Raw genomic sequence first — 14,711 nt, forward strand, 5'->3', positions numbered from 1 at the left:
CTTAAATATGGACACACAGGCATAAAGAACTACACCAATCCTCCTGTATAACCCAACTTCTACTCTGTTTCTGTTGATCATGATTTTTCATGTCAAAATATTAAAAAAATATTCAAGTATTTCCAGCAAAACAGTACTGCTACAAGTTATTTAATCTGCAAGTACACATGGGCCTTATTTTGCTTACCAGAAAACAGAAGAACTTCCTAAAACATCAATTTTAAAAATGAGTAATGAGTTAAAGATGTTCAAAGATCTTATCCTCAGTTCTTGAGAAGTCTTACAGTAGCTGGACATAAATACATGAGGCATAATGAACTCCTAGCTATTTGTTTGGTATGCTCTTTCAGATGGATCCGTAACATTTCTTTAAAAGGAATTTAAGGAAAGATGGAAATAGAGTGTCACAAAACAGGTGACATACATCTCTTGGTAAGCAGCCAGCATTAAAAGGGAGGTAATAACAAAGAAGAAAAGATGAAAAGCAGTATATTTAGTTAGCATCCTTGAAAGCAAACCCTTTTTTCATTAAAGTTTGGACACAATATTTCCATTCAGGGAAACCATTTTCTTCCTAGTCAGTTACAAAAAAGTTTTCATAAGTTTCATGAGAAGATTTCATAAGTTCTACAGTTTCTTAAATATTCTACTAAAGCTGGAATGACACAGTTTTGGAGGTACAGAAAAAGTAAAGTGGATGAAAAAGTGTTTCAACAACAAAGATTTTCCCTTCTAAAAGCCCATGACAATAAGCTCACCTGTATGCATCGTCTTCTTTCAAGTCTCATATCATCCTGTAGGGTTGTGGGGACAGGGGGAGTCCAGCAGGAAACAACACTGAAAAATGAAGAAAAAATACGAAGTATAAATACAACCAGTAAGATACCTCAAGAAATGTAAACCTCTCTTCTACAGGATTCACATAACACCTAGTTCAATCCTAGCTATCAGGTAGAACCACAGAGGTAAACCTAGGAAGTTCCAACAGAAAATGAAGTTTTCCAAAAACATCCTAAAAGTAGAGGTAGACATTACAAAGACCGTCTTGCAAGGCTGAACTTCTATGGGATTTTGCCAAATCAACAAGCTACAGAACTGTAAGTGCACATAAATCTACAATGTACAACCCCATTTTTCCTCCTATGACATTGAATTAGGTTCATCTTACACAAAATTAAAAAAAAAAATGTTCAGAATGATAGAATTACAACTTTCTGCATGACAAGGAGATATAAAAAGGTGAGTTTCCAGGGAACAGTCTCTGATGGAACTTACAAAGTACTGTGGGACTATGCAAGAAAAACAAAAAGCACCACCTAACCAACCCCTGGTCAAAGTAGTTTCAATGATTTGCTTTTCAGATGCTCCCAATGAAATATTGTTGGTACTATACAACCGATGCAGACATCAAAAAATTCACTAATAAATGAGAATTTTAGTGAACTTCAGCAAATTGCTTAACAGCTCATTAAATTGTAGAGTCTAGATTATTACAATTTAAACACCTCCTGAGATATACATGTAACTCCAGAAAAGTGTTTCCAGCCTGAAATGCACGTAGGTACTGCAATTTGAGCAGAAAATACTGAATTTCACATTCATTTCTTAACCAACAATAACTGTGTAAGCACTGCACCTACCCTAAGCCCAGCTACCAGTTCTGCCACCATGCCACAGAAGTGACACACACACAAAAGCGGGCGGGGGTAAGCCAGTACGAATTACTTTTTCGATACATACAGCAATACATGCTGCAGTGGGTTGTTATTTTATGAGCAGGTAAATTCTTGCTGTCATGCCTCCAAAAGAGGGAGGGAGCAAACAAGATCTGGCCACCCCCCATCACACACCAACAGCCTTAGTTTTCCACCAGTGAAATTCCACAGACACCTCCAACGTCAGTGCCATACCCTCAGTGGCCATGACCTTGGCAAGGCTGATGAGTACTGTCTAAGGCTACACAGGATCCTACAAACTAGGTGCTTACAAGCCTAAATTGCTTCAGTTTGGATAAAAAAAAAACTCATCCTGGTACTTATGCTAAACGTATACACCACACAAACAGATGCTGAGAGTGGCTTGCACTAAGCTTAGTCCAGCTAAGCTGAGCAGTCACCTACCTACACTCAAGAACAAGAAGAGAGGAAGGAAGACCAAGCTCTTCTGTACACTAAACAGTCACCAGGTTTAAACAAACAGCAAAAATCCTTAAGTGCTAGGTATGTCCAGCCTGCACTGATGTCTCACAGCCAAAGATCTGTATTGCCATTTTTGAAAGCTCTCCCTAGCCAAGATTTTTTTTTTTTTTTTTTTTAAACTGCGGTATCTGTAGAAACTAGTATTGGAGAAAGCCTTTCCAGGAGCAGCTGCGAGGCCTGGAAACATCACTGTTTTGTCTCTACCACCTTGCAGCTCAAATACAGAGAGGATTCCTTCTCATTCACCTCAGCACAAGGCCAGTTTCAGTAGTGTCAGTGTAGTTCAAACTATCAACAACCATAGTTTGTCCAAAACCCAGCTGATTTTCAGCCAGTAGAGATTGTAGAGCATTCATACAGACTTCTGCCAGTCCTGCAACAGGCATGGTAAGCTCCAAACATCAGCACATCTCCAGTGCTTTCCAACAGCCTAGTGCTGTACCAAACCCACGGCAACTCCAGCAACATTCAGCACAGTGCTGTCCCGGGCAAACAGACTGCATATTCTTTCTATTCTGAAATATAAGAAAAAGAAGCCATTTAATAACAACGTGCCATCCAGCAAACACAGAATTTCATGCTGTAGCTACCGAACTTCACACACAGCTTATTTTGTCACAGCAGTGAAACAACTTCATCCATCTGGGAGGCTCTGCCTTATGCTGATTGTAAATTAACCTCGACTGCTTTTAAGATCACTTATAATACCAACTCTGAAAAGTATCCGCCTTGCAAAGGATTGACAAAGGTATAAAAAAAAAAAGGAGAAACCAAACTGAAAGGTATCACACAGAGACCTGAATCATTTTTGAATGGAGAAGATTAAGTTAGAGCTACAGGCAGTAAGGAAGAGCTGCTGATGTAACTGAAGTCATTAACAGCTCATTAACAGGGAATCTGTACACCCACCCACCTCATAGCTACCCAGCAGAACATGCCCATCACAAACCAAGGCATTTCTTCCATCAGTGGGACAACTACCACAGCCTGAAGAACTGGACAAGTACTGTGGAAGCAGAGAGGCAGGTGGGTGCCTGTCGTAGTGCTGTGTTCTAAGAAGGGACCCATGATATAAAAAAAACAATAATCATTTAAAAACACCATCCCAAACCAAAGATAATGAGTTTCTATGACTGTACCAATAGCACAGATACACAAAAGGGTAACATTTTAAACTATTTTTTTCTTTTTGAAATAGACACGGTCAAACCACATAATAGCTGCAGGGGCAACACATTTAAACTGCCTTCTATCATGCCTCTGCTTTGCTGACTTCTTAAAACTGAAATGCCCTTTACACAGCCCATAAAAAGGGCTGCCCATTTTAGATGATAAACTGATGATGTAGAACAAAGAACAAATCCTGCTCATCACACAATCTGCAAGGTCACTACCAGAAAAGAAATGGATCCCCTCAGTAACAACATTTACTGGGCTTCAAGAACCCAGCTTGATCTACTGACTGGTACCTAACAGAAGTGAACTGGGATTAAAGAAGGAGAGGAAGAGATGACTAAGGTGTTGAAAAGAAAATTATTGGAAGTTGTACAGCAAGCAAAAGAATAACTGAAGTAGTTTATTTAAATGAAGAGAGAGTTCTTAGAAATCAATTGCGTATGAAGCTACCATGCTAAAACTGTACTTCAAGCTTTCGCTTCCTGTTTTAATTACAGCTGCTTTCTGCTCTTCGTCTGCCCTTACCTACACAACGCTCCTCTGAACTCTTCAAGGTATAGATAATGGGATTACCCTCCTACTCAAAGCAATTCCACATTCATGAATAATTTCAAGTGTAGAGTTGAACTTTACTACAAAATATTTAGTTAAATTAACAGAAGGTGCTGAGCAGGCATATTTTATCCCAGATCGCACTCCATATTGTAAAGATGGTGACTATGAAAAACACCAAGCTTTCACCTGTCCCTAACTTTTCCTCACACCAGAGGCTGAGTTTCTCCATTAGCCTTTTGAGGATGTGCGCATTATCCCACCGTATTCCTCAACAGCATTCTCTCCTTCACTGGAGACACTTAATAGCCAACTCACTTGCCATGAGGTTCACTGTAAACTAAAGCTGGTTTCAGAGCAGACATACATATAAAAACCTAACAATTAAGCGCAAAAACCATTATTAACTTCTCTCTAGAGAGGTGTCATCATCCTTCCCCATTTCTCTTTTTTTTTTTTTTTTTTTTTTGTGTTTGCCTGGATATCAAATTAGATCGTGAGTTTTTGCAAATGGGGACGATTTTATAACATATGAACACAACAGGAATACAGTTCAGCTGAATCTAAGAGCAGCAGAGCAGAGCAGCAAGTTGGGCTTTCTTAAACTTCATTATTTCATAAACCTAAAAACGTAGGTAAGTCATATAATGTGTTGAATATCTAGTTTATATAATAGATATTAATTTAAAGCATCTACAATTCAAAGATTGCATCCTTGCACTGGGTGGAACAAAGTGTTAAAAGCAACAACCATAAACACCTTTTTTAAAAGGGTCACGTTTTCACTACAATCTTGGTTTCATTTCCAGCATCCATCTATGAAGCAGTCTTTTGAAATGACAGTTTTCAGAACATCAATAACAGAACACCTAAGAGCTTGAATTAAAAGATAAGTCTGCTGGGCAGGGTTTTACTTTTTATATTTTACTAATTAAAACACTTCCTAGAGAGATTAGTTGTCCTTATTTGGTATCACTGCATTATAAAATTCTACATGAAACCTTTAGTGAAGAATTGGGAGATTGTGCTAATGCCAGCCAAGTTCAGGAAGTTCCTTCTTCCTCTATGAAAGGCTATTTTGTAACTTCTCTGGTACTTCATGAGTATTACTTGAGAAATCTCTGACACCCACTGTTGTCTGAGACAAACATAATTCAGGTCACTGACCTTCAGCAAATGCAAGCCTGTTGCTAGCAACATAAAATATAAATACTTGCTGAGATGCACAAATATTTATTTATTTACTGGTGAAATTATCCTGAACTATATGCCATTATGTTGAAATGATTACCTTGAGATGGTTAATATGCTGGAATACAATGGAGAGAGACATACATAAAGCACTAAAATAACAATTTCTTAAGCTTTTGCTAGTCTGCATCTCAACAGCGTGCTCTTGAAACCCACGAACAATAAATGATGCTGCTGAACACAAGACATACAGGGGAAAAGGTTCACCAAACAGATTTGGTACATTATTTAAAATACTGCACAATAAAACGTGAACTAAAACTAATACTAATGGAATTTTAATAAATAAATAAATCCCAGAGGGAATTTAGCTAGTTGTTGTCAACTTTTAGGACAAGTTCCCAGAGACGCACAGTTGAGGAGCTCCAGAACTGCTGTTCTGGAGTTTGCACATCCCCCGTTTTTTGTTACTGTAGTGGTAACACCCTGCCTGTTTGGGTATACAGACACACAGGTGATTTAGGGCACAGAGTGCAGCCCGGGAGGCTGCGCTGGGTGGCCCTGCTTGGGCAGGGCTTGGAGCAGGTGGCCTCCAGGGGTCCCTGCCAGCCTCAGCCATGCTGTGAAATCCAGTCAATTAAGAGCAACTGCAGGATAGCTATGGTAACACAATTTAGTTGCTGTACATTTCTGAAGTATAAACAGCGCGGTTTAAATGCTATCTCCAGTGCTCCGGACAGCAATTCAGATCCTCAGTTAAGAAGCTATCTTCTGTTATCTTTAAAATGTTAACTTAAAAAAAAAAAAAAATAATAACATGCAGTAGTATTTACTGCTTCTCTTTACTTAGGATAAAACAGATGTGATGTCATTTTTTTTTCCTTTCTCTTATATTGTTGCATATCAGGCTTCATATATCTGAAGTATTACACAGAGCTCAGTACAACTCCTCACGTTCAATCACACAAAGTAACGTACACAATTAAAAGTACATATGGCTTCAGCATATAAACCCAATAAACTCCTGCAGTTTTACAGTCACCTGTCCTCGGTTTCATTAGTATATCCAACAGGACCACAAGTACAGTCACCTTCACTTGCTCGTTTAACCCCTACTTCAGACGTGGAACATTAAAGTTATGGGATAAGGGCATTTTTGTACATGGCTGGCTCTCCAGCCAGTACAAGAAGGCACCTATCAAAACTTAGTTTATATTAAACTTCACTAACACACCATTCATCCTAAGAGCTTGTGTTATCCTTTTCACTACCAAAGGGGTTTAAATATACACTGCTAAACGAGAAGACTGCGTTAGCTTCTAGATCAACATTTGCGAGACACTTAAGAAACAATTACATCTAAAACAAAACATACCCTACCATCCTTATTCTTGTATACTGTCAAATTGTGATTCTCAGTGCTCCAAACAGCACTAGTTCCTCTAAAAAAGAAAATACTGTGAATGGCTGGTTTCACTCTTATGCTAAATTTATACCATGTGATGCAAGAAGCCATCCTTTAAGTGTGAAAGCATGTGCAAACAGCTTTGCTGAAATCACAGAGTTTCTCACCCAAATTCGGATCTGGCAAAGGCAGAACTACAGTTGCACTTCAGCAAGAATTTCTTCTCGGCAGCAGCACCGCTTAAGCAGCCCGTATCCTTTCCGCTGCGACCTGCTTGGCTGAGACAGTGCTACTATGACAGAGCCGCCCCGCAACCCGCGCTGGGGAGCTGATCCGGGTGAGGAACCCTAGGGAGCAGGAGAAAAGACGCCCCCCGTGTTTAACCCGTGCCAGTTCTCTCACCTGCATCGCTACGGGCATGCAGCAAAACTGAAGGAGCAGCCTGGAGGCACGGACAAACAGCCGGGACACAAAGGGGCTCCCTCAGCCAGTGATGCTGTCAAAGTCCTAGGGACGGAGGTGCACCTCGTGTCACTGCAGACAGACCCAGAACGGTGTCGCACCAGCCTTAAGGAGGTAAGACCTCAGGGTGCAACCTGGATCTCCAAAACACCTGATTTATGACACACACTTTTTTAAACCTGGCCTCTTTATGAATAGGAACACCTAACTCTCCCTTCTAAAAGATGTGCTCTTTTCCTTGAACTGATGATACTCGACCCATACAGCCAGACAACTCGGGAACTGTTTTTTAAAAATCTGGTTGTTCACACTGTCTGTGGAATCAAGCCTATGGTTTTAGGGAGCATTAAAGTGATACAGTATAAGAGGGGAAAAAAAAAATAAGATTAAAAACACAAGCTAATATAAAGTTAAAATACATCAGATGGTTTTAGATAATTTGCATATGCTTATTTCCTTACTCACTGACTTCAAACATTAACTTTTGGAAGTACAAACTTAAAATATTTTTCACAATACTGACGATACGAGGAGCCACAGATTAGAGTGGGGAACTGCTTTTTTTTACCACCTATATAACAGTGTCAAGCAAAATGGACATGGTTAAGTTTTACCTGGTTTAGAGCAGCAAAGTCAGACCACTCTACTTACTTCCTTTGCCCTCCCTCATCCAACAGAAGCAGGGAGATGCTACAGCAGGAGCTGCCCATCCATCCCCTGCAATATCCACAAAGGTTTGATGTCACTGAGCTGTTATAACCAAGTACTTTCTTTCTCATGTTAACATGCTTCCTAACTATAACTTCCTTAAACGATGGCATCTTATGTGCAAAGATTAAATTAATTTCTTTTAGAAATGGAGCCTTTTTTAATATGTAGCACATGAAATAAACAGACTCATGTGAGTAAAGTCATATTTCAAAGTAGATTATCTATGAGGACCCTAAACTAGTTTATCGTTTAATTTGCTCTCATCATTGTGAATGCTTTTCAGCGCAGAGATTTTTCCGTTGATGTCCCCAAAAACATAGTCTTCTGTAAATGAAGTGAGCTGTTTCTGCTCCTCGTGGTTGCGAAAAGAACTTCAGAAATGTGAAGCAACACGTATGCCACTACGTATTGCCATCCATCAGTTTAGAGCTTTCAATCTAAGAAGTCTCAAGACAGTGTAACCTTCCTACTTTTCTTTTTTTTTTTTTTTTTCTTTCTTTCTTCCAGCCATAATGCCAGTATGCAAAGAAAGAATTAAAGGAATAACTAATACATCCACAGAAAGTGGCAAACCACTCAATTTACAGATCTTTACTCCAACCTACCTGTTACATACAGCTTCCTATTCTTCCCATTTAGTGATCCTTAACTATTATTTCCATCCTCTCCTGCCCTTTTATCTACAAAACAGACCACCTACTTCTCAGGGACTTGGCAAGACAGGAGTGCAGCTACTTCAACCTATTTATCCTAGAGCTGGGACAGCATTTGCAGTGCTTTCCAGGCAAGTGATGTGTACTGAAATGCTTTTACCCCTCAAAACCTGCAAGGGCTCAGACCCACAGCACACATACGTACAGATGCCACATGCACGCACTCTGCATGGCCACAGGAACGTGAGGGAAGGGTGGTTGTTCCTCGCTGCATGTACAGATCAGATTTACTGCAATGCCTTTATGTGATTTTTAATCACATAAAACCATATTCTTCAACAGGTGCAGACAACAGTTCCTTTCCAAAAGTTTGCCATTAAACTGATATTAAAAAGCTATAAAAAAAAAGAACTCCAAGATACAGAAGAAAATAAAATGGACACCTGAGCTGTACAGTATGGCCAGCAGGGCTTTAAACAAAACACCAGGACACATTCAAGTCAGTGGAGTCCAGCTTTCTAAGTGACCCATACCTAATGAATTCAGATGTTACTGGGTTTTGCTGTAATTGCTGTTTCCTTGTTTTAATTTCTTTTTCCTTTCTAATTCTGCCCTGCAGCATGACAAATTCCCTATCAAGCCGCAAGGTACATGTAACAGGAAATGGAAATTAACTAATTCATAGGTCATTATCTTGTTTTAATCAACATTGTTTCTGACCCTTCTGTTAAAGTAATTTCTTAGAATAACTGCTATAAAATCTGACTCAGACCACAACAAACTCTGTTGCAAAAATACTTTATATACTTACACAGATCCCTAGGAAATCACCTGTACAGCTTCTATGGCATGTCTAAATGAAGGAAGACTATTTCTCCAGCAGATAGTTTCCCACCTTAGTTCAAAGGCAATCTGTAGTTACATATTTCAAGTATATTTATAACAACCAAGATGCTGGTTGCCCTGATACAGTAATATTTTTATCTTGAAAGCTTCTGAATTGCTTTACTACATAGCAATACGCACACCTATAGTTTTTGAAATTAAAACAAAACAACAGCTACCTGTAAACTGCCGGTTAGCTCTGCAAATAGTACTTATTTATACGGCTGATAAGTGGCTTGTTGGAACAACATACTGGTTTGTGTGCCTTCTCTAGTACTTTTCAACCTCTCCAAACACACCACGGAGTAACTGCTGCTTAACTGATCCCCAGAGGACAGCTCCCATTGACAGCTGCAGTGCCACAATCTAATTTTGCCCTTCATTATCTCAGAGATTTAGACAGAAGACGCATACACACAGCTAGGTGCTCTCTAGTCATATGTGAGCCATATGCCTGGGTCTTAAAGCAGACTTTACCCCCGAATCCCTGTATCTTCTGCCAGGGCATGTACACTCCTGATAAGAAAAGTGATAATGAAGAATTACTGCTGATAAACTTTCTACTCTAATACAATAAATCATTTAACTCTTTCAGCCTAAATCATAGCTTGAAAACTGACACTTGTCTACTTCTGCCTTGTATCCAAAGAAACCAAATGAAAGTATTCTGTTCTCAAACATCTCCATTTTCCTTAATGCATCTGTCAGACTTCATACACTTAGATTATTTTTTTTCCTCCTCAGTAATTGTTCAGGTACATTTCTGATCCAATGCATCTAAAAGGAACATGTAAAGAAAGATTTATTCAGTTATAAACACATTTTCCTCACCCTGGAAGTGCTGCAGAACTCAATGTAAACTTTCTCCAAAAAAAAAAAAAAAATATTTCTAGCATTTAAAAATTAACCAACAAGGTACCCAAATCTTGCATCTTCCTGAGAAGGCTTCAGCCACAACGTGAGTCTGAGGACAAACTGGCCAGTGACTAGGAGAATGATTAAAGCGAACACATTTGCAGTACAACTATTTAAGAAGCCTGAAATTAGACAGAGGATGGCCTCAGCTCTTAACTTTCTCTTTTTTATTTCTTATTTCCTTCTCTCAAGGTAACAAACAAGACATGGTCCATCTTATCATCAGGTGGTGATTTTTATGCAGGCAAGTTCACAACCTTCACCTTATTATTACAATTGTTAAACTCGGCACCTCAGAAACAGGGCAGATGCTGCTGCTCCACAAGGGGAGCAGGGGCCGATTTAAGAGGCTGGCAGCAGCAACAAAAGTGGTTCTGGCTCACAAATGGCTATTCCTAAAAGTAACTCTAACATATTCTTCTAAAGGGAAGGATGTCCTTTTTCCCTTTTTGCACAACTCAAAATTTCAGCACATTATTGCTCTTTCTACAGACCCCAAGAACAATACTGAAGTGAAATACGGAATAGCCCTTCTGCCTTTCTCCTCAATTAACTCACACAAAGGTGCAAATGTACAAACAGGGACTTAACCACAACTTACATTCGCTTACAGAACTCAGATTTGCCTTTTAATTAGATCAATCAATGTCAAAAGATGCTGGAAGGGAATTTTAGGATTACCTCCAGGATTTTAGGATATCAACAAAGTAACCGGTTCCCTAAATTCGGATGTAAAAGAGAAGTTACATTGTTTAAAAGAAAAAGAGATGAAACTGCTTCTTTCCAAAACTACACGTACCATGACTGCTCTTCCAGCTCTCTCTAACTCGGAAACCAAAAACCAGGTTCCAGCTTTTACCAGACATGCCAGTACAGACACACCATGTTTAAAAATCATCTTCAATATGCTTTCAAATAGCGGTTCATATGAAGTTCACCAGCTTTTAAAGTAAATTTACAGTGGTCAAGGTCAGGCTCTATGATAACCAGATGCATTCAAATATGCTGATGAATAAACTAAGTTACTTCATTAAAATAAGAATTCTCGAGCTGCAGTTGCCCAAAAGCCAAAGCTGATTTAGATTTGGCTGCTGTGTTCCCCCCACTGCCCTCCCTGCCCGCTGCCATTCAGTGCAGGCCCATCTCTGGCACCTGCCCCAGCCTCGTTGAGTCACCTCCGCAATTCAGCATGATGTAAAATATTCACCTTTTGCTATCAGTTTCCTGCTAGCTCTGCACAACACCACAGCCCGAGTTTAACTTTCACCTTAAAAGTCTCCCCAGTAAATAAAAACTTAACTTTTTTCTTCAGCACGTGCAAACAGTAGTGCATTTACATTCTGCGTGCTACCACCTGGTCAGGGAGAACTTCATTTGTGTTTTTGTATGGTCTCTGCTGCCTGGACCTTTGAGCCTGACAGCTCCGAAGTCAGGACCCCAAATCCAAGTACTTGGTGTTGGAAGTGAGGCAGCCACGCTCTAGCACTGTGCTGAAAGAGAAAGTGGGGTATTCTACTTACGGAGGGAGAACTTCATCGTCTTAGGCGCTGTGTGACACACAATTAAATGGAGATCCTTGCCTAAATAGCTCATTATCTAAACCAAACAAGTTTGTCGACCAAAAAGCAAAAGTAGAGGGCTCACAAACCTTAGACACCTATAATAAAACTCTCTGTATAGGCTACAAATACAATCCAGGAGAAATAAAGAGCAGCCTAAGTCGCGTACGTCAGATAATTCTTGCCAAACTGCCACGAAGCACCTCGAAGACCACAGCTCACATCTGGTTTGATATCACTAGTTACAGACCCCACCTCTGCTTCTGGAACACAAGGGAAATGCTTACAGGCTCTTCTATATATAGTTTGTGTCTGTCATAATAGTCTACATAAATAAATTTGAAGAAATAAATTTAATCAGGCCTGCCAACTACAAACTCCTCTGACAGCAAAATGAACAAAAAAACGTTCATCACAGTAAAATCCGGCATCCTTACTATTCAGCTCTCAGTGGTCTAGCCTACATACGCAGAGACTTCTACAGCATGCCTTAAGTCCTAACTCAGTTTGACCAGTGCAGCAGTAAAGGAGGTATCTGAATTCTGAAGCAAAAATGCTTCTGCCGTGGATTATTGCTGCAATCGCATAGGGAACATTATTTCTATCATCTTATGAGACCTCAGGTTGGAGGAGCTGCAGAAAAGCACTGCTTGCAGAGTTCAGGACACCTCAAACAAGAGCACAACACCATTATTTCTTATGAACTGCACTCAAATGCATTTCAAAGAAGATCATGGGGTACTTTTACTTTACGAGTTAACAAATGTAAATACACAATTTATCAGAATAAGTCCTTCAGGAAATCAACTTCATTATAAAAATTAGTGTTAAAGCTCCTTAAGAAATAACTGAAGAATGAGTTGAAAATTACCCCACTGCTGCAGACTGCTCGATGTCCCATCTACGCGCTCCCACACTCCCTACGTCTTATTTGCATATCACTCAGCACTCCTGACTTGGTGGTTGCCCCACGTTTGCGTAACTCACATAGTGTCTGCACTGAGAAAACAAAACATTACCCAGGAGCCACTTCCTGTAAAAGGCATAAGCACTGACTAAACCCCGAACCGTTCTTCTTCCTCTTCCTTTAAGGTAAGCGCACTGATCGCTGGATTGGAGAGTCGTGTTTCCTTTTCTTCCCCTGTCCTGTGATTCTTTGATTCTCTTTTGTACCAATTAAGTGGGACTTGTGGGCAGTCTCCAAGAACATGTGAAAGGCCAGGTGATCGACATATTCTCACTGCACGTCAGGAACGAGTTTGGATTCACTTCACCTGAGGAAGACACTGAATGGGGGCTCATTTATAGCTCACTCCCATGCTCTACCAGCTGAGGTCTAAGTGATGGAAATGATGGTACTCCCAGCTCCCTCTGGACCTGCTTAAAACAAATTTCCACAGCTTTCTAAAAATAATTCACATGCCTAATTCCAGAATAAAGAACTCTGAATCTGTCATAAGCATCTTACAGAAGAGTACAATCTACAAAATACCTCTTAATTTAGAAGGGACATCCTCCAGGGATGGCTTGGACAGTTTCCCCAAGAAGTGTAAGAGCTATTAAAACTCCATTCTGAAAAACATTTAAAGCACTGAGTGCTTAGGGCACGATGCTGGATCTACAGGTGAAGTCCTGCCTTACACTCTGACAGGCTGCCACCACCAGGAAGGACAGCCCCGCTCCCTTTTCCCCAGGTGCAGAGTTCTGCCCCTTTCCTGGGCAAAGCTTCAGTTTTCACACTGAATATATGGCAAAACTAGTTAACTCAACAACCCAACCAAATACTGTTCACATCTCTGTCAGGCACTTTTTTTGCCAGAAAGATGCTAGCTCAGTTTGTGTCCCATTACACACCTCCACGCTAAGCATATGGCTACACAAGCTGACCAGGCTCGGGGCTCCTGCTGTACAGAAAGGCCCGAGTCACAGGCAAGGCTCATCTTCTGGCGCTCTTCCACCTCCTGATGAAACAGGTTAGGTAGCTAAACTGGCAGTAACGATTTTACCTTTTATGTATATCATTAGCCTTTTGTACTTTGCTTCTTAAGCTGGCCCCGCACAGAAAAGTAAAGCCAAAGCACCAAGAAAGAGAACTTAAAAAAATGTACAGCCAAGGGAGAAAGCGGACGGGGACAGTCCCTTGTCATCTGATTTTGGCTGCTGGCAAACCTGCTGGGTCACAAAACCTACCCTGATTTCTGACTGCTGCTTCCCCTGCAACACCCAGGCACTGACGAGGTAGGTGTTGCCACGATGACAGCCCCAAGCCCGTCAGAGGATGGAGCTTAATTCCTCTCCATCTCGTAAGCCGCCTTTGAAGTAGGAAATTACTGTAACTCTTGGATCACGCTCGTGAGGTAATCTCCGATGCACACAGCATCACGAGGCGCTCCGAAACTACGGTAAAGACGAGGCTAAGTAGATCAGCAAAAAACTGCACAAATGGGTTTTCCCCTCTTTGTTCCTTCACCGCAATGAATAAATAAAGATGAATAAATAAATGATTCCACTTTTACCTCACATCATTCACTCCAGAACTACAGCCCACATTTATTAGAATACAGATCACTGTCAGCCCCAAAGTTTTATTTTATTTTATTTTTTTTTTTTTTAAGAAAATACTAATCATGCCAACAATTTTTTTTTTTAACTTAACACAATGCAACATGGTTTTAAGTTCCATCTGTAGCTCATTTACCATGGCCTTATTCCCCAGTTAAGGAACCAGTGACCTAGAAAACTCTCATTGAAGAAGGAGATGAATTAAACTTCAGTAAATTTTCATGTATTCTTGTGATGAAATCAAAATACTTATTTTTCAGATTTTAAACTCTGAGGTCTTGCTTTACTGTGTTGCTAGCCTCCATCCCTGCCATTAAGCGTAATCTTGATACATCCCGAGATATGCCATGCTGCACAGGTTGTAGGCAGCAGAAGTCTGGAGCATTTTAAATGGCATTATGAGTCATTAGGAAGAATTCAAACACCCTATTCAAGTCATATA

At 40.2% G+C, this 14,711-nt stretch overlaps 1 protein-coding gene across 3 annotated transcripts in view; it reads right to left on the reverse strand.

The window, feature by feature from the left end:
- The window catches only part of DYRK1A (dual specificity tyrosine phosphorylation regulated kinase 1A), a 91,466-nt gene that overhangs the window by 60,582 nt on the left and 16,173 nt on the right, over positions 1 to 14,711 (reverse strand). For all 3 annotated transcript variants that reach the window (XM_084528865.1, XM_084528864.1, XM_084528862.1), the window contains exon 2: positions 759 to 837. In XM_084528865.1, the coding sequence (XP_084384991.1) occupies positions 759 to 768 (10 nt within the window). In that variant the 5' untranslated portion in view covers positions 769 to 837. The remainder of the gene's footprint in view (positions 1 to 758; positions 838 to 14,711) is intronic.

Source organism: Aythya ferina (assembly GCF_964211825.1).
Source record: "Aythya ferina genome assembly, chromosome: 1".
Classification (NCBI taxonomy): Eukaryota; Metazoa; Chordata; class Aves; order Anseriformes; family Anatidae; genus Aythya; species Aythya ferina.